Source organism: Hakea prostrata, chromosome 1, assembly GCF_041222555.1.
Source record: "Hakea prostrata isolate BN-2017 chromosome 1, UWA_Hpros_2, whole genome shotgun sequence".
NCBI lineage: Eukaryota > Viridiplantae > Streptophyta > Magnoliopsida > Proteales > Proteaceae > Hakea > Hakea prostrata.
In genome coordinates, this window is record NC_142600.1 from 9,398,116 (window position 1) to 9,417,593 (window position 19,478).

Below are 19,478 nucleotides of genomic sequence, written 5' to 3' on the forward strand. Positions count from 1 at the left end.
CACGTCAGAATATGATAAAATAGTTCAAAAGTGGTATTCTCACATCGGTCCACACAATACGTGTGGTGAAAAAGGGTTAACGCTCATCCGACAGAAAGGTGATCTGGATTCATTATTTGGCCCCTAATGTTCAATCCTAGCTCTACCCCTGCTGTCATTGTAACCATATCCTCGATCATCACTTATATTCTTGCATAAAGTTTGACAGTACTGTGGTTGAAATAATCTTATAACTATATATATTTGTTAACACTTAAAACCATATATTCACCTCACGTAGGAAATGATATGGGGATGACATGCACGATGAAATTACAACCAAGTGTTTGTAGAATTTTCTTCAATGAATTCCAAGGACTTATAATAATTAAACCATTAGTTCGAGGCTTTATCCCACACACACACACACACACACATATATATATATATATATATATATATACACACACCGCTTCTTCTCTCTTTGCTTTTGCTGAATGCCACATTCTTGATTCTATGAAGAACTTGACGAACATATGTATTGATTGGTTGACGCCTAGAAGAATAATCAATCTATAGATTGATGGAATGATTTTTATTGCATTTGGTATCTCCGTAACGGTAGAGCCAAGTTTATGTAGAATCACGATGTGATATCCAAGTCAACGCACAGAAGGGAAGAAGAGATTGTAATTATTTATGATTCAAAAATGTGATACAGATTTTTATTTTATTTTATTTTTTTTTAAGAATACAATAGGAAACAAATCAACTAGAGATTTTTACCCCAAAAAAATTTTAAAAATTTAAAAAACTAAAAAAAAAAAAAAAAAAAATCCCCCCCACAAAAAAAAAAAAAAAAAATTGCCCCACCCACCATCTTCAGGTTTTATTAAGCACAAGCTGTTTCTTTATATTATAATTCCTTCTTGCTGCTCCTCGCATCCACATTGGTGAATAAGATGTACAGAGAAATTGCCCACCATCTTCAGGAGGTTCTATTAAGCACAAGCTGTTTCTTTATATTATAAATCCTTCTTGTTGCTCCTGGGAGTTACCTTTATGGGTAAACCTCGTTTTGGTACGGGGAATGGAATATATTGGATTCCTTCATTGTCCCCAACAACCTTCCACCTGTATGCCAAGTAGTTCAATCAGAATAAAGAAAACAGAACTTTCTGAACTACATTGTAGATCAATTTTCTTTAGTTAAATACCCCCAAAAAAATGGGCTCATTCTCAATATTTATCTATGAATTATCATATCAAACACTAACAGTTTGAACTTAAGAGGAGAAATGGTTAAAATCTATGGGAGAAAGAACACTAGCTAATCACAGAACCCCACTCTAAAACCAGAATAAATTACTAATCGAGAATGGAGATCGATTCTCAGAGGATGCTTGTGTGCCTCATAGATGTTATCATCAGAGTCACCACAGAGGTACCCACACCCACAAATCCCAGGAATGTGACACTGGTTCACATTAGAGCCCCAGTACCTCTGCTCACCTCTTGTATGCTTGCCACTTGTCTAATGCTACTTCTTTGGTGGTCCTATCGTATTAAGGTCTTGGCTTTCACTGTTGTCCTCTTCCCCTAGTAAGTCTTACCCTACTCCATGTTACAATATAATTACATGAAAGGGAGAGAGCGAGAGAGATACCTGTAAGTGGCCGTAAGGTGATTGAGAAGGATGAGAGCTTCAAGCTTCGCCAACTCATTGCCAGGACACGAGTGGACTCCGCTACCAAACGGCATATAGGTGTTGGGCTTTGGTGGAACCTGCAAAACATTACCACACAAGGTTCCCACTTAATCTCAACCAGTTGTTTTTTTTCTAATCAAAACTATCTGTTAAATAAATTTGCAGGAAACCCATTAACGTGCTGTTATAGATTCGACTCTTGACACAATTTTAGGTATTCAACTTGAATCCTGCTGCCTCGACAAGTGAAACCGCAATTCCAGTACTTACTTTTTTCTGGGAAACCAGTATAGTACACAAACTGCTAGGGAGCGGAGCTTCTCCGAACAGCTGACCGTCGAGATTTGATTTCGAGTTCAGCTGCTCGGAGCAGCGCCCCTTCCTAGCAAGGTCCGTATAGTTCTTACTCTTTTTCAGAGCTTTCATGGGTTTTACATTGAAAAGGGAAAAAAAAAAAAATCATGGGTTGCAGAATTAACCCACTTATGAGTTATGACACCATATAAGCTTTAGATTCGTGTATCTATATCCACCATGAAATATTGGAAGATGGAATATTTGTACAGTAGTTCCAGAACGGCTTGCCTCTCTGACGACTTTTTCTGTGCATGTGTATCAGAGAGAGAGAGAGAGAAAGAAAAATGTTCACCTGGAATCTCGAAGGGTCGAATTTCTCAGGCTGAGGGAAAAAATCAGGATAGTGATGCATAATTCGAAAGAGGGGAAGAACCTTCCATCCCTTAGGGATTATGTACCCGTCAAGCTCTACGTCTTCAACTGCTTCTCTGAATGTGAATGATATAATGCTCGCTCTCCGTAGGGTTTCTTGAATTAACTGCAAATTGCAACCCTACTTGTTTAAAAAATTTTCTTGAAAATAAAAGACAGCAAGTTTCCTTCCTCCTGGCAAAGAAAATACAGGCAAGGGAGCCAAAAAAACATGGTAAACTAATTGAATCAGCAATGAAATGATACCCTGCTGGTTAATGGCATCCTCCTTGTATCATCCCATGTAAGTTCACGTTGTTCTTCATTTATTTCTCTCCGTATTCCTTCTTGTTCCCTCTGCAACAACCCCATTTCCTATCAATCACAGACAACATGGACAAAAAAAGAAAAGAGAAAAAACAACAAGGAATCACAAGTAAATTTACTCACAGTAACAAGGTCTAGAAGATCTTCATGATCATGCAAATATTTGATTATCCAAGTGAGAGCACTAGCAGTTGTATCGTGGGCAGCGAATATAACTCCAATGATATTATCAGAGATTTGCGAGTCACTTAGATGGTTAAGTTGGTCATCTTTATACCTCAAAAATGTTCCCAATAAGCCCCCTCCTTGGTCTTGATCAACTCTTTCCCTTCTGTTTTGGATTACCTCTCGCAAGGCCTCATTCAGTAGAGTTCTTGCCTGATTCATATAGCATGAACCATCGTTTAGAATTTGAAGTTTTTAATATCAAATGTGTGAACAAGAATAATTACCTCGACTGATTTGCGGTAGAGAGTCCCAGGGAGATTGATTGGCATGGAATTGTAACCTGACTCCAAGCAGAGGTATAGATGTTTGATCCTGTCCTTGTCAATGTCCGAACCACCGCCGAAGACAGAGAACATTGCCACCTCAAAAGCAAACTTTATAGAAAATTCAAGGGAAATTAGACGTCTGTTGTAGAGAGAAAGATGAATATGTACAAGGACATGACATTTGACATACCTTCTTCATTTTTTCGAGTGTATTGATGGTGGAGTTCTCCCATGAAGGAAGGAAGTTGAGTACAATTTGCTCGATATTAGGGACTAGTCCTCTGATTGCATTCGGAAGAAAGGAGGACTGAATCAGTTTCTTTAGCATGGAGTGATATTCTCCCTGGTGGAAGAAAACAGCCTCAGGACCAATCAGCCTCTCTTTACTTGGTGGGTAAGTTGGTTTGAACAAATGGGCTTGACTCACAAGCACAGTCTTTATAGCTTCAGGTCTGGAAATCATCACGCTGGGACATCCTAGTATATGGGTCTTAAATATATCTCCATGCCTACAGCATATAAATATGTAATGCATCAGTAAATCGAATGGGGTTTACAAGGATAGTCCATCTATTCGTATTACAAAGCAAGTATGGTGCTGTTGAAATTGGTCCAGTGGCAAAATAAAGTTTTCAAAAATCTTCAACTACTGAGAATATTCATTAAAATAGACGAGAGGATAATTATTTTCAGTATGAAATTTGACAGATAACCAACACTAATTAGATACGCAATGATTAGAATTGTCACAATCACACAGTACAAACAAATCCATGAATTAGATCACCCTTGGGATTCTCAACAGTAAAAACTGCCCACAAAATGTTTTGCCATCTGTACATATCTAGAGAGAGAGACAGAGAGATGTACCGGTTATGCCTGGAAGAGAAAAAGGTGTTGGGGCTTTCAGTGTAGAGCTTCAGAGTCTCGCCGATGTAAGGCCAACCCAGGGAACCAGGAGGGAGGAGGTTGTAGTGGGGTTGGTTCTGACGCATACGCCATTGGAGGAAGAAGAAGAATAAACAAAGAAAGGAAAAAATCAAGAAGAAGCATGAGAGAAGAATAGCTGCAGAAGATGGAAAGAAGGGTTGCATCGGTTGGCCGGGGTTAGAGCCTAGGATGCAAGAATGAGTGGGGGTGTTGGGTAGAGGTGTGGCTGGGGAATTTATATTAAGCAGGAGCCAACCGGAGAGTAGAAATTAGGCTAAGTTGGTTGTTTTGTTGTTGTTTCAACAGAATTGGGATCTAAAAATAGGAGGGAGCAGGATGAAGATTAATATGAAAAACGAATTTTGTTATGATGTGGTGTAGAGGAGAAGGAGGTGTTTATGTTGATTTTGGTAACACTTTCGGTTGCCTTTTATGCGAAAAATAGGAAAGAAAATAGCTTCAAAGAGACTGGTTCTTTCCTGAACTCTGAAGAGAAAAAGAAGAGAAAACAACGAAATGGGAGGGGAAGAGAGAGAGACCTCCAGTCCACAGTCAGTAGATCGTCCTTGACACGTTGCGTTTTGAGTTTTGGATGATTCAGAATTTTAACTGAACCACCTGGGCCAGAGGGAAAAAGGCGTTTTAACCACTCATTCTCACTTGGTCCCTCATCCATCCAAATTCAAACTTCTTTCACTCCTTATCTCGAAATGCCAAATACCCTTATTATTAGCTTAACCAGCCAACACAAACCAGGCACATACGAGAGAAAAAAGAGACTGGATAGAAGCACATCAAGCTCTAACTTGGTTCAGTTGTAGAACTACCTACTGATGTCAATGGGCCAGAGGGTAGTTTTTCAGAACAACTTTCTGTTGTGTGGTCACAGCTCTCAGATGAGTTCTTGGGGTGATCTTAGGATTGATTGAGTGAACACCCTTATTACATGGTATGAATGGTTTTTTTTTTTTTTTTTTTTTGGTAAACTACATGGTATGAATGGTTACAATCCTTAAATAGATGAGATCGTGAGTGATCGCAGGAATAGTTGAGGGGAGAATCCACTGTATCTAGTCACAACCTTTTTTTTTCTTCTTTCTTTTGGTAAAAAGTCACAATTAAACCTTGAAATCTTAAGTGATCATAAGAATGGTTGAGGGGAGAATCCATTGTATATGGTTACGATATTAAAATAGAAAGAAATCTTGAACGATCATAGGAATGCTTGTGGGTGGATTCTTTGTATATGATAGTTACTTTACAGCCTGAATCCAGGGATTTGAAAGGAAATGAGATTTCAATTCCATGGATTCATGATTCATAAAATTAATTGTTTGATTAGCCTCAAATCTATCAAAGTTCATAAAGTTTATCATTTGGGTTATTTCCCGTGAATCCACAAATTTCATCAATTTTATTTTTATGATAGAATCCATGGATTTCATCCGATACCCAAAAATAACTTAATTCACGTTTTTAGGCAAAAAAGTGAAATCCCCGGATTTCACGAATCTATGGATACTTTACAACCAAACAGGTATAAATCTCGGATTCATAAATCCAAGGATTTGAAATCTCTAAATTCAAATTACCAAACAAGACCGTAGTGTGTTTGTGCCTCCAAAGAATGAGATGAAGAGTTCGAATCTCCTTGGGGACCAAGGATAAAATCGCATTTTATATTTAAATTATATATGTAAATAGTTGTCCACCCTAATGTGTTCACAGGACTTATTGAGGGGAGAAGGATCCCACTGAATGTTGTTAGAATTTCCCATTTTGATGATCACATTCCTTTCATTAGTTGTTAAATAGCTTTGGTTACATGAGTTTGGAGAGTTCAAATCTATAGATTTCAAATCTATGGAGTCATAATTCATAAAATTAACTGTTTGGTTGTAGAATGAAATCAATGGATTCATCCTAAAAAACTATTAGTCGACGTGATTTTTGTAGAATCGCAAATAAAATCTCTGAATTTCACCGCATTATACCCATAAATCTACAGATTTACGTTTTTAGTGTAAAAAGATGAATCTCTAGTTTTCATGAATCTAGAGATTTTTACAACCAAACATGTATAAATCTTAGATTCATGAAATCTCTGGATTCATGTAACCAAATAGGCCCTTAATACTTGGGCTGATTCAAATGCCCATCCAGTGCTCGGGATCCAAATCCTACGGTTTGGCCTTACAGCCTTAAGAGTGCAGAAGATCCAAAGCCTTGCTTTTGTGAGTAGCATTTAAGTAAACGAGAAATGAGAAAATGAGCATAACTGACCTGTGCTAGCTTTAGGAGTTGAAGAAGCTATACTGACTATTACCTTATGGACTACAAGTTTGTAAGTCGCTGCCATTGTAATCTTTTTCTGATTATCTCCTGGTTATTAAGCAGGGCTAGAACTACATTGGGGTTTTTAATTTCGATAGTTTCTTTTTAGTAATACTGAAAACAATTTTAAAGTTAAAAGATGAAGGATACACATGTTTTTTTTTTTTTTTTTTTATTTTATGATTATAATTAAAGTCTAATTTTTAAGGACAAAGTAATTAACTCCCAATTAAAAACTAACTCATGATTTCTAGATTTTTCCTTATTTATTATCTTTCTTCTTATTTATTCTCTCATCTTCTCTCCCCTCTTTCCTAAAATTTAAAAAATAATATTTTCTCTTAAATTTCATTAGAGGACCACAATCAAGTATTCTTATTTCTGTCTCTTTTCTAGTTTATTTTTTCCTTTCTCTTTTGATTTATTTATTTGACACTTTCTCTTTTCTTTTTTTTTCTTTTAAATGTTGAATATTTATGATTAGGAGTGAAAGTTTCTTACTGCTTTTCTTATTAATTATTTATTTTTGTTTGTGGTTGATGTGAGAGAGAATATATTTTTAAGACACCAAATCAAACTTAAATTTTAAATACAAACTTAACCAAATGTGAATTTTATCCTAAAATTCAAAACACAACAGAATAGGAGAGTTTATATTGTAAAGTTATTTATAATTGAAAAAAGAAGAAGATATAATTGAAATTATAGTTTAAAACAAAGATGTAATTGAAATTATAAAAGTTAAAATTTAAAATTAGAAATCAAATGATAAGATAATATTTGTATATCTTTCTAATACGATTGTTATTATTAAAATAAAAATAAAAATAAAAACTTGATTGAAATTCTTATAAATGTTATTGAAATTAATTGAAAACAAAGATGTAATTGAAATTATGTAAAATTATTATAGCTGAAAACAAAGAAGAAATTGAAATTATAAATCAACCTTGACTAAATGTCTATAAATTTATAATTAAAAATTAAACCATAAGGTAATATATATCACGATTTTCTTTATTCCCGCTAGTCCCCAACGGACGCCTGATGCAGAACGAGAATGTGGTCTTTGGGGCCAAGTGGCAATGTCAGAGTCGTTATCTACCTTGTCATTGTTGGATTCTTCTGAATGCAAAAATATGGTCATAGGTTTGAAAATGGCACAATCTTTTAATTTGGAGATCTATTGTGCCACGTAGAGGTTGGCTTTCCTAGAATCACGGGCAGCATGACAATTGTAGGTCTTGCGAACCCAAATACCTAATGAACTCTTTGGTTGCGATTCAAATCCTCAGCATCCATTCACGCTAGATTTCGTGGCACAAGCCACAATTTCATTGGCTGTCACAAATACAAAATTCAAAATTTTCGGCTGCAACACTGATTTTTGAGTCTAGTCAAGGTTTGTGCTTTTTTAACGTTTTTTCATTACATAATAGATAATAGATTCATTAGAAGTCACACTTCTATAAAAGGAAATATGAATGTGTAAAAGAGTAGAAGTCACACTTCTATAAAAGGAAATATGAATGTGTAAAAGTTAACTCTTCCACGATTGTGTGGTGGAGAAATTTTAGAAGAATATTTACTCTGACCAAAGTCCCCATTTTGTGCGCAGCTGTACCCCAACCCACAAAATCCTTGATTCTCATGGATAAAGCCAACCCCCTCATTTGCAACTTCTGAACTGATCTGAGACTAAGCAGCTTTCCTGCTATGTGCATCGGAAAACATTTAGTCTTTGACAACAGAGTAGAAAAAGAGAGCTTATTTTGATGTTCAATCGCAATCATACCACCATTCAATTCCTACTAAATCGTCTACGTTGTATGAGAAACCAACATGTTACGAACCATTTGAATTCGTGTTGTTTAGTCAAACATCTTACAGCCAAAGCCAAAAACTACTTACAATCACCAATACATGCTCGCATCACACAAAATTAATAGCGTGGGTAGCCGAGGCCGCATCAGTGCATAATTTATAGGCATTCATGAATCGACACCTCTACTCCAAGTTTCAGTGTGGCTATAAACTGTAATTCAGTCGGTATCTCCTAAGCCAATCTTCACCCTTCTCATAATAGTCTTCCCTACTAAAAGTTTGATAAGAGAACTGCGCAGCAGCAGCATACACGGCTGCACCTCTCCATGCATCAAGAATTGGATCAGATGCCCTCGCCACTCTTATCGGTGACTCGATGGGACGGATCTTCCGGATGCCAGCTTCCAAGCGCTCGACGATACCAGGGAAGAGACAGCTCCCACCAGTCACAAGGACTGAACTGGTGATTCTATCCTCCACTCCGCCACCTTCTGAAGGCAATCTCCGCATTGAGATCCCAGTCATCTCATCCAACCCTGACTGGTCAATTCCAATCATGTTAGGCTGAAAAAGAATTTCGGGGCACCGGAACCTTTCAACCCCCAGTGTTATCTGGAAATCTTCCTTTGTTAGAGGACGGTAGCGTGGGACCTCTGCAATGGGTTGAAAGGAACTTGATTCTGGCTTGGCAACAAATGTTGGATCAATGTCCTGTCATGGTAATAAATCAAGAGGAAAATAATAATCAATCCACAGGAACCACCTGGACAACAAAACTACCAAGTAAAAAATTGAGAGTTTGAGAATGTAAGGATTTCTTTTTCTTTTTCAACTGACTTGCAAACGAGACGAGACACGAACAAGCTCTGCCTCATCCTCGTCTTGTCCCTCGTCATCATCGTCATTATCTTTGCTCATGAGTTTGTACAGTTGCCAATCTTCATCCCTGACTCCAAAAGTATCCTCACCCTTCCCTCGATCAAATGCTGCTGTTGTCAAAAGGCGCATCCTTTCCTTCTGGGCAGCATTCAATCTCTCACCACGGCCAACGCCTCCAGGAAAATTATTATTCCCATTTGTACGAGTCCCATTTGTCTTCAACCGCTTCCTCTGCTCAACTTTCTCAGAGAGTTCTTTGTGCTTTGCACGTAGTTGTTCTAAATAAAGCTCTGGATTCTCTCTATATATTTCCATCGGGCAGGGAGAAAATAAATAAAAAATATAGTCAGAGTCCATCATCATGTGAGTACACTGTAAAGGTCAGCATGAAATTCACGGTGGCCCCTCCCACAGGCTAAAGCTATGGTCCTTTGGATCTTAATCAGAAGTTCCAATTTTTGTGATCAAAACAAACAAAAGTGGTAGGAAAAGAAATCCCTCCATCCCCCAAACCCTACGCAAGTATGCAGTCAAATTCAGCAGAAGATAATATGTTCATTTCTTACTGAAAGATCAGGAATCCAGTCAGCTATCTGCTTATTAAAATATGAAGCCATTAAAACATAGCATGATATAACATACAAACGCTTTTCCTCATCCAGTTGATTTTGCCTTTCTCGTTGTTGTTCCTCCTCAAAGCGTTTCTGTTTTGCTCGCTGCCGCCCTTCAGATGTGGTTTTAAGAAATAATTGCTTCTTCTTCTCCTTCAGCTGCCAAATGAATAAAAATTGAGTTGAGTGAACTATAAATGTCAGCACTGACAACAAAAAGCAAGGCCACATTAAGATGAGAAACAGTATAGTTTACAGTCAGAGCTAGAGAGAAGATGCAAGCAAAAACTTGAATGAACCATGGACAAAATGTGAAAATATCCTATTAGATGTTTATATCTTTTTTCTTCTCTTTTGAGTGCATAATGAATATGATGTATGCAAGGCATTGAGTAACTTCAATTCTCAGAATCCCAACACCACCACAAACTGAAATGAGGCCTCACCATTGCACTTTAATCGTTTCTGGGTAAACTAAATACTATCTTGTCAATTTCTGCATTACTGTGACAAAAATTTGGACAGCCTGGAGCGAACAGTCAAGCCTCTGACCATAAGCCCAAAGCTGTATTTGAACAACTTTTGAAGTGAAAGAAAATCTTGTTCCAATTGTATCTTTCCCTATGAAATGGCATTCTCCTAAGCAAGTTCCATCAAATATAACCACAAAACCATGGCAACAGAAGAACAATCACAGCTATTTATCAAAAGAGCATACCTGCTCTGGAGACAGCATATTGTCCGGAACATTGACAAGAGGAAACTTCTCAGCATTTGAAGACTCCAATTTTTCCTCAACTTCAACTTGCTCTCCCTTTGCCTTTCTTAGAGATTGTGTTACCTTAACAGCAGCAGACTCAATTTCCTGCTTGGACCCATAGCCAGTCTCGGCCAGGAACGAGGGAACATCATCCTCTTCCACGTTTTCCAGCTGCTGCAAAAGAAACTCCAGACCCTGCAATTCATTTTCCAATTCTGTAATTCTAGAATATCTTTTTGCAGCTGCCATTTCTCTCAGCCGCTGACCTTGTTTCTCTTTTATAGCTGCTTTTCTTGCAATTTCTTCTTCTGATGGTTGTTCTTCAATTGGAGGCACCCAAGGAAGCTGCCAACGCCTTGTTTTGTCTTCAGCTTCCTTCTCCCCTCTCTGTCATGTACTTTTACCACTTAAACTTCAGTCCAGAAGAATAAAAGTAGAGAAGGAGAAACAAAATTTTAAAACCTGAAATATTCTAGCTTCAGAAGCATAGTCCATAGCTACATAACAGTGTTCCATCTTTAGCTCTTCAACCTTCTCCCATGTAATGCTAGACCTGCTTGTGTGCAAATTAAAACATGAGCAGAAACACAGAAATAGAGCAATAACATTCAGTATAAACAAAACAGAGAAACGGCCCTGCTTACATGTGGTGTGGGTACTTAAGTGACAAAAGTTGTTTCAAGTAATCAGTGACATGGTAACCACCGACATTAGTTCTGCAGCATGCTTCCAAAACAGGCTCGCCACCTACAAACTGAACATAGTAGCAACATAAGTGATGAGAAAATTATCCATATCCCTAGGGTTTTTGGCCCCCATTGCATTTGTGCATGTTTGTGTAATGAGAAGGTACTACAACAAAGATGGTGGATAAGTAACTACCAAAAGATCAGGTTCCCCAAAAATCCTCAATGAAAGGATGACTCAGCCCCCAAAGGGCATTAGGGTGTCAATCTTACTTAATTACTACCCAGAACAAAATAGATACGCAGACTAATAGTAAATACTGTAGGCAAATGCCAGAACTACCAAAAGGGCTCCTCCAGAGGTGTAGTTAGAACTTGACCTATTGAGACCTTCTGATCGCCCCTTATCTTATTGCCTAAGGTACTTCAAGCAAGGGGTAAAATGAGGTTTAACATTAATTTGAAAGTAACTTTTGATCATGTCATTACCAAAAGTTGTCATCGTCTTGCACGATTTTAAAGTATACATGTGAAATGACGGGATTTAGCTTCATTAGTAAAAAATTGCACTTTACTAAAACAGCCAAAAGCTATAATTCTACAAATTATTGAACACCTTAGAGGGTGAATAAAAAAGTCTAATTAGTCTATAACAAAATACACAAACTACTTATTTACAATGACAATCGACCAAGGTGATAATCCCAGGTACACTAGTACACGGTACACAGAACAGATACAAGTCAAGTCATCTTGAGGCGATTGATGCGGCAGACCCCCCAAAATTTATTGGTGTTGATCCCAGAAAGAATCTGTACCACCAATAATAATAATAATAATAATAATAATAAAATATAAAGACAAGAATTATATAGTGACCGCAAATAATTTTTACAGAGATCAGAAAGGAATTGCCCTTTTGTGTTCCTCCATATTCCATAACTCTTAAAACCTGACTGATTTACAATACACTTGAAAATTGGTTTCTCTACTTAGCACGTATCAAATAGAAACCAGTCGCTCGAAACGCAATCACTCCCAGGTTCTCACCTAGTAACACAGCCTGGAACCCTCATATGTATACAAATTTTTGTGATTTCTTCCTACACTCCTAATGCAATTAACAATCATTGTCAGCCATTATATCTTATCTTGATGAAATACAGTTCTCTTCAGGCTCCACACGGTGTGAAGTTCCTAATTACTGATTCAAAAGTCAGTAGAGACTTCAACTATCACAAAGCACAATAAAATATAGGTACTTCACTTAAAAGTCTATTATCTTACCCCGTCTAGGAGTGGGGGAAGAGAGAAGAAGATTGCAGCAAAGGGAGAGAAAACTGGGAAAACATGGAATGTCAGTGCTTGGGGTATTCACCAATAAGTAGTAAATCAGTAGTCTTACAGGGATAACATGGCTTGTCGAAAATCCTGAGCAAACAGCAAGGCCATCATTATTGCAAAGACCAAGTTCTTGGTTATACTTGTAGCTGAATGCAGCATCAACACCAAAAGCTATGATGTCACATGTAAAAGAAACAAATTAGGGGGAAATTCATATGAATAAAATATAGAAACAAAAGAATTTTGTACAGCTAAAGCATTGCCTAGATATAACAAAAAGATTCTTCAGTACACCAATGTAGATAGACAAACAATACTTACAGTGCATCAGAAGTTAAAAATAAAAAAAATACATATATATATATATATATAAAACTCATACCCACTGATGGTACCCCGTAAGTCTCAAAAAGAAGTTCTGCCATTTTGCTGCGAGACTGCACTGGATTACATGCACATTCTGTCATCAGGACCGGATGCTCAACCTGTTCTGCCCTCAAATTTGACACGCCAACAACAGTAGTCTTATTAGTATGTAAGCCAAAATCATGCGATCAATCATATCATGTGCTGAAAACTTACATAAGCAAGGGTATATCAAGTGGATTTACTTTGTAATGAGCAAGATTAATGGGCCATAATACAGGCAGAGGCTATGCATACAGGATTAGTAGAAGTCTTTATTTATTTGTTTTTAATTGTTGTCTAGTGTTTAATAGTATAATAATGAGGACTGAACACCCAGCAGAATCCTCCCCCTAAAACCTGGCGGCTGCTACATTTATTAGCCTTTTTATTGAAAACAATATTTGCTGTTCTGGAGAACCTATCCACCAGATTTGTCCATTTCTTTGCGCCATACAAGGATCACACAATAGGGTCCTTTGACCAGGATATCAAACTGATCAAACCTCCTGACCTATGGGTGCGACAATTCTCCAAAATGGGTTTGTTATTGAATATTTAACTTCTATAAATATGAGAGATTCACTTAACACTTCAACTCACTGCCAAAAGAATCTTCTTGTGCTCTTATGCTGGAAGGAAGGTATTCAATAGGAGAGAGAGACCATTGGCAGACTTACTTATTTCAGATAGAGAGCTATACAAAAAAAATACTGAACTCAGTATCCCCACTAAGTGCATTTCTCTTATCCTATAAGTCGCACAACACTCATATTCATTTCAGTGCCTTTCACCAGCTTCTAAGCCATCTTCCTTACCTGTTCCCAACATTTGGAACTGATATTCTGTCTGGGATCTGGCTTCTGCCAACATTTATCTGTGTTCGGTTGCATCTTGCTCATATCCTACATCATAGCCTGCAACTGATTCAGCATCCAATATGTCTATGCATGTTCACGATGGTTTTAGCTGGACAAATAATGTTACCTGAATATGTTTTTTATGGGTGGAAAGAGGGATCAAATTATATAACTGATTATGCTGGTAAATAATCAGTGATGAGGTAGCCTGTGTATCACCTTTCCAAACTCAAAATATAACCCAACAGAACAGATAAAAAGCAGTCTACAGAACACACAGACTCAAGGCATTCATCATAGAACAAAGCACCACAAGAAAGTCCTACCCATAGTATACTTATACTCTACATACATAATAAGAGCACACTGACAATTACCTGATATCCATCAGCACCCATTCGTTCAAACCCATAATCAAGAATCTAGAAATGCAAAAAAGGTTATGTAAGATACCAGCTTAAGCAGAAAAACCAAAACCTTTATATTAAAAGCTCCTTAGTGAGACGCAAATAATTACAGAACATAACATAGATCTAGCCCATTGATAAAATAATTCAAAGCCAAAGTAGGTCAAGTCGAGATGAATAATAGAATAGAAGGCTTTTGAGGTCTCTGCATAGTACAATTATTTGGTATTTGTCTCTGGCCACAGTTTCAGCAACATAATCAAATGATTTACCCATTCTATGGGTTAAGTAGGTTGTGCAGCTGTTGCTCCAGATTGCCCACATGTTACTTTTTCTTGATCTATCTAACCACTCGGCATGCATGTGTCAAACTTTCTCCATGCCCTTTTTCAATGAACCAGAAGTTTTAAGAATTATCGACTATACTTTCTCCAATGATTCAACCATCTTATACATCGACTGTACAATCTTTCTGAAAGCATCAATGTCCAAGGTAAAAATATACTTCCAGGCTGAAAATTACATGGTTATAAAAAGTTTAGGTCCAGCTGAATGGCCACATTGCAGGAAAACAAGGTCCATAAATGAATTCCTATATACATGGTCCATGAAGAGACTTATCCCATCTAGGATTTACAAGACCCCACAAATTTAATGTCTTCACAGTTCACAAAACATCAAACCTCGCAAGATCTGTTCCAAAACATACATTTCACAATCTCTTTATTTATATAGACCTAGTGGTTGGTTGTGGTACATTCTTCCATTAGCACCATTGATGTGCATGCAACTGGAGTAATGGACACTTTTCAACTGGAACCATCATGGTCTATAAGCAGGTACCTTATTAATTGTACACTCTAAGTTCATTCATATTTTCTTCATGTATTAAGTTGCTGCTTACTCTGTCATATATTTTAATTTCTCATTTACGTACTTGGATTTTTTTTTTTTTGGGGGGGGGGGGGGGGGGGTGGGGGCAGGATTTCTAAGATATTTTCTAGAAAAAACCATCATAAGCTGCAATCTTTTACACAAACCAGATACTGATTTTGCAAGAAAAGAGTGGTAGTAAACTACCAGTCACATAGTGGTAGTATATTGTATCACTGATAGGCATCTCCATTGCAAAAGAAAGCAACAGTTTAACTGAACTTACATATTCCATTATTTCAAACTGAAAAACAACATTGCTATCAAATGCTGAACGATATGATGAGCGAGTGCAATCAAAGTATCTCATTAATGAAGGTTCAGAATCACCAACAATTGTAACAGTTTCACCTGCAAGAAAACATAACCACTCAAAACCATTGTTAACACCACTACAACAAAAAAAAAAATCAAATAAATAAAGGAATACGGGAGTAGAAGAAAATGCAGTCCATATTGTACGCTGTTACATGGGAACTAGTTTTGAATCCTGATGGTTAAAGCTTGCATTGAAATGCATGACCATCTTCATTGTAATATTATAATTTTAGTTAAAAATATTATCATTTTCCAGAATTCCTAATTTGTCTAAGTATAAATACCACTATTCATATAACATACAATTTCTAAAACTTTTTAAAACTAGTTTTTAGTCTGAGACATTGGTAGTTCAACTAGTGCTAAATTGTCTGAGCCCCAATTAGTTTAGAATTTAGATCTTTGGTTAACTTTAAAAAAAATTTCAGCCATAACAGTAGTTGTTTTGAAGCTGAGTACAATAAATAACTGGCTAGTCAATGTAGGATAAGATTCAGTTTTATTTACTATAGATGTAATTAGTTTTGTATAGTTGGGGAAGAAATTAGTTCAATTTTAGTTAACCAGGGACTACAAATAAGCAATTTTAGTTCATGTCTATTTTGGGTGACAAGAAGCGCTAAGAGGCCTGGATGGTGATAGCCAAAACCCTTTGGGCTGAGCCGAATCTCTTATCCCCTTTATATTTATCTCCGAGCTTCTCCTTTGCCCTAGTTCATTCCCTATTGTGTTACTGCCGCCAGTGACTGCTACAAGCCGCTATAGAGACCATCTTGGAGATCAGAACAGAGCCGCCAACTAAGCCAATGACTGCTGCTACTGCAATCAATAAAAGAGATCTGCTCCAGCCTTGGTTTTCTCCTGCAGCTTTTCTCCAATTTCTCAGAGAAAAGAACTCTGAACAAATAGAGATTTAGAGGTCTGATTCAGGTTACAAGGAGCTCCATTCAATCCCTGATTAGAACCCAGATTCTCACCGGTTTGCAAGTTCTCACTAACCTTTTCTGTTGCCTAGTTCCTTCATTACTCAGTCCCTACATTATTTGGTATAAGTTCAACACCAAACTGCTAGCTTGATTACCTAGTGCTTGTTACCTTCTATTTTGATGTCAACCTTCCAACTCTGATTTTCTTTCATTATGGATAACCTGCTGTACCATTAACGATCTGCTTTACCGTGATCTTAGCTGAATCTCATCTACAATTGCATACCCAGCTGTCATCACAGACACAAAAAAAAAAAGCCCAAACAAGACTCCAGGCAATTGTTTCAATCCATATGATGCATGTTTCAGTTTGCAAACCTTCCTGGAGCTTCCTAGCTTGAGAATCCTTAGGTAACATCCATATGTACCTCCTCTTCTAGGTCACCATGGAGGAAAGCATTTACAACATCAACTTGTAATTGCCAGAAAATGAGGTTACATCTCAAACAGTGTTCAGCTTTGCAACAGGCACAAAAATGGCTTGGTAATCAATCCTACATGTCTTGCTGAACCCCTTTCCCACTAGCTTGGTTGTATACATGTCCATTTTTCCAACGTCTCTTTGTTTTATTGTTTACACCCATATATACCTCCTCTTCTAGGTCACCATGGAGGAAAGCATATATAGTATCAACTTGTAGTTGCCAGCAAATGAGATTATATAAGTTTATAACTCAAACTCAGTTCTGCAACACTAGGTAGAAGTCTCTTGGTAATCAATCCTATATGTCTAGATGAACCCTTTCAATACTAGCTTGGGTTTATATTTATCCATTGTTCCATCAGCTCTTTGTTTTACTGCATACACCAATTTGCAGCACCCTGGCCTTTTTCCTAGTGGAAGACGGACTAGATCCTAAGTATCATTCTCTCCGAAAGCCTTCATTTCCTCATGATTGCCCTTTTTACCTCTCTGAATCTGTAATTTTATCTTCTTCCTTTTTTCTTTCATTCTTTTTCCCCTTCCTTTTCTTGACATTGATGAACTAGGAGTGGAATCTCTAATTAGCTACTTCAATCCTACATCTTTTCTATTTAAGCATCAGCTCTGGCACCTTTAGCAATCGACTGCAAACAGGTATCACTTACAAGTATTTAGCAATTCTATTGGTTTGGTACTCTGGTTTCAGGTCCGAATGACAAGGTGTCATACTGCCAGCTGTGCATTCATTTGACCTAAGGACCCAGTTCTATGTTCTATTTCAGGCTGAATTTTATTCCCTAGTAGCAAAGACTAACAATTTGAACACATCGAACTGACTGGGATTTTTATGCCATTGAGAGGTTCAAGTTGCAGAACCTAATCACCAGACTAATACAGGGAGAATACCCTGGATAAACCACAGTACGGAAGTCTTGTCAGCTGGAGCTCTATCTCCCACTTTGAGTTGCAAATTCCCTCTAGAATGTAAGCCAATATTATACTTCATAGAGTGGAAGAAACTTGCCAAACGATATAGCAGGAACCCGGTCAGTCGAATTGCTGGGAAATTATTCGTCAAGCCATGCGAAGTGTCAAATTCCCCAGAAGAAGAAATTCAAACTGAGAAGGGGGAGGGTAATAAAAGCACATACCGGTTGTTTTGTGGCGAGGCCTCTGAACGACGTTTCGGAAAGTGAGGCGAGGTTCATACTCTCCAGCCCATCTGAACCAACGTAGAGAAAGATTGAAAATCCAGTACGACAAAACGAAAAAAAGAAAGACAGGAAGAAGAAAAAAAAAAAGTTAGGGTTTTCGCTACTATATTTTCCCAACTCACCCAATTCGAAAGCTGGAACCGCCATTATCGATGACGATAGGGCAGTCAGGTGAGAACTTCCTATAATCAGATTGACGGGATGGTCTTGTGATGTAAGGCATTATCGCATTCACTCGGCGAAACTTTTCAATGCTCGCGTCCCCAGTCCCCACGCCACTCTCACTGGCACTCTAACCTGGATTGAACATTTGATCTGATGGTGGTTGCATGAACGCTATTATAAACGTTTTACTGTACGATTACACTGATCGACTCTTCCAGATTCCACTGCGTTGCTTCTTGGTCTCCTCCTTGCTCCGCATATGAGCGGAACAAACGTTTCCCCCAAAAACCATCCGAGGCACCACACCAGTTTGTCCGGCAGGATTTCTGCTTGGGTTGGGCGGCTTGTAGGGCGGGAATTTTCAGGTCTTGGGATTAGGCCATGGCGCGCCTGGCTCGAGCCCTGTGTTGGCCCGGTCCGGCCCTGTACTGGCCCTAATTGTATAAATAAGGGTTATTGAGGGACTTTAATTGATTTTATCATTTTAATTTTGTAATAACGAATGTTCCTCCTCAACATAATGCAGAGATACAGATTATATGCGGTTAACCTCCCTTTTTTTTTCTTTTCTTTTTTTTCTTTTTCTTTTTTGGGTATAAGAATGCGGTTAAGCTCCTCTCACCTTGAACCCAAAATAGGTATTTTCACCCAAATATATTTATCCGTGAAATTGTTGTTGTTGACAGAAAAAAAAATATATATATATATATATATATATATATATATATATATATATATATATATATATAGTGTCCTTTGAACTCTACCTTAATTATTATTTTATCATCTATATTATTACAACAATTAGTATTCCATATGTTTTTTTTTTTTTTCTATTGAAGAGAAAAAATGAGTATTGCACACCCACAATTAATTGACTTTTAACACTATTGGAAGTGAGAGGAGGTAATAGTAATTTCATAAGAAATAATGTTCAACTAATGCTAATGACATAAAAACCTCATAGTTATTTTGGGGTCTTAGAAAAATATAAAGATGCTATGTCATCAATTAACTAATAGAACTTAAAGGTAGAATGCATTAGTAATCTGAGGTAAAGTTTAAAATAGATTAATAATCTCAAAAAGTACGAGAAATAAGACAATAACCAAACTATAATACATGGACACATTAATAATTATTCTAATATATAAACATATTAGATGCCTCAGAGAAAAATAA

At 37.3% G+C, this 19,478-nt stretch overlaps 2 protein-coding genes across 2 annotated transcripts; both read right to left on the minus strand.

Moving 5' to 3' along the window:
- Nucleotides 1-831: 831 nt before the first annotated feature.
- On the minus strand, nt 832-4,358 carry LOC149027286 (abscisic acid 8'-hydroxylase 2-like). The gene is made up of 8 exons (XM_089161239.1): nt 4,087-4,358; nt 3,407-3,725; nt 3,175-3,324; nt 2,846-3,100; nt 2,663-2,752; nt 2,337-2,522; nt 1,646-1,764; nt 832-1,113 (listed from the first exon to the last, which is right to left on the minus strand). The coding sequence occupies exons 1-8, from the start codon at nt 4,308-4,310 to the stop codon at nt 1,005-1,007; spliced, it is 1,452 nt and encodes a 483-aa protein (XP_089017365.1). The 5' UTR covers nt 4,311-4,358; the 3' UTR covers nt 832-1,004.
- Nucleotides 4,359-8,215: 3,857 nt separating this feature from the next.
- On the minus strand, nt 8,216-18,625 carry ARP5 (actin-related protein 5). Its single transcript, XM_089161250.1, has 12 exons — nt 18,254-18,625; nt 18,069-18,139; nt 15,416-15,540; nt 14,227-14,271; nt 12,967-13,069; nt 12,646-12,755; nt 11,199-11,308; nt 11,017-11,107; nt 10,513-10,941; nt 9,826-9,953; nt 9,142-9,484; nt 8,216-9,015 (listed from the first exon to the last, which is right to left on the minus strand). The coding sequence occupies exons 1-12, from the start codon at nt 18,352-18,354 to the stop codon at nt 8,509-8,511; spliced, it is 2,163 nt and encodes a 720-aa protein (XP_089017376.1). The 5' UTR covers nt 18,355-18,625; the 3' UTR covers nt 8,216-8,508.
- Between the last annotated feature and the right edge of the window lie 853 nt (nt 18,626-19,478).

Coding starts and splice junctions, on each gene's coding strand:
- LOC149027286 (XM_089161239.1), bottom strand. CDS start 4,310: ATGCAACCCTTCTTTCCATCTTCTGCAGCTATTCTTCTCTCATGCTTC. Junction 2,523..2,662: donor GGATGCCATTAACCAGCAGG/GTATCATTTCAT, acceptor TGCAATTTGCAG/TTAATTCAAGAAACCCTACG. Junction 1,765..2,336: donor TCGACCCTTCGAGATTCCAG/GTGAACATTTTT, acceptor AATGTTTTGCAG/GTTCCACCAAAGCCCAACAC.
- ARP5 (XM_089161250.1), bottom strand. CDS start 18,354: ATGCCTTACATCACAAGACCATCCCGTCAATCTGATTATAGGAAGTTC. Junction 14,272..15,415: donor AGTTTGAAATAATGGAATAT/GTAAGTTCAGTT, acceptor TTGCATTTCTAG/ATTCTTGATTATGGGTTTGA. Junction 10,942..11,016: donor CTGAAGCTAGAATATTTCAG/GTTTTAAAATTT, acceptor AGTACATGACAG/AGAGGGGAGAAGGAAGCTGA.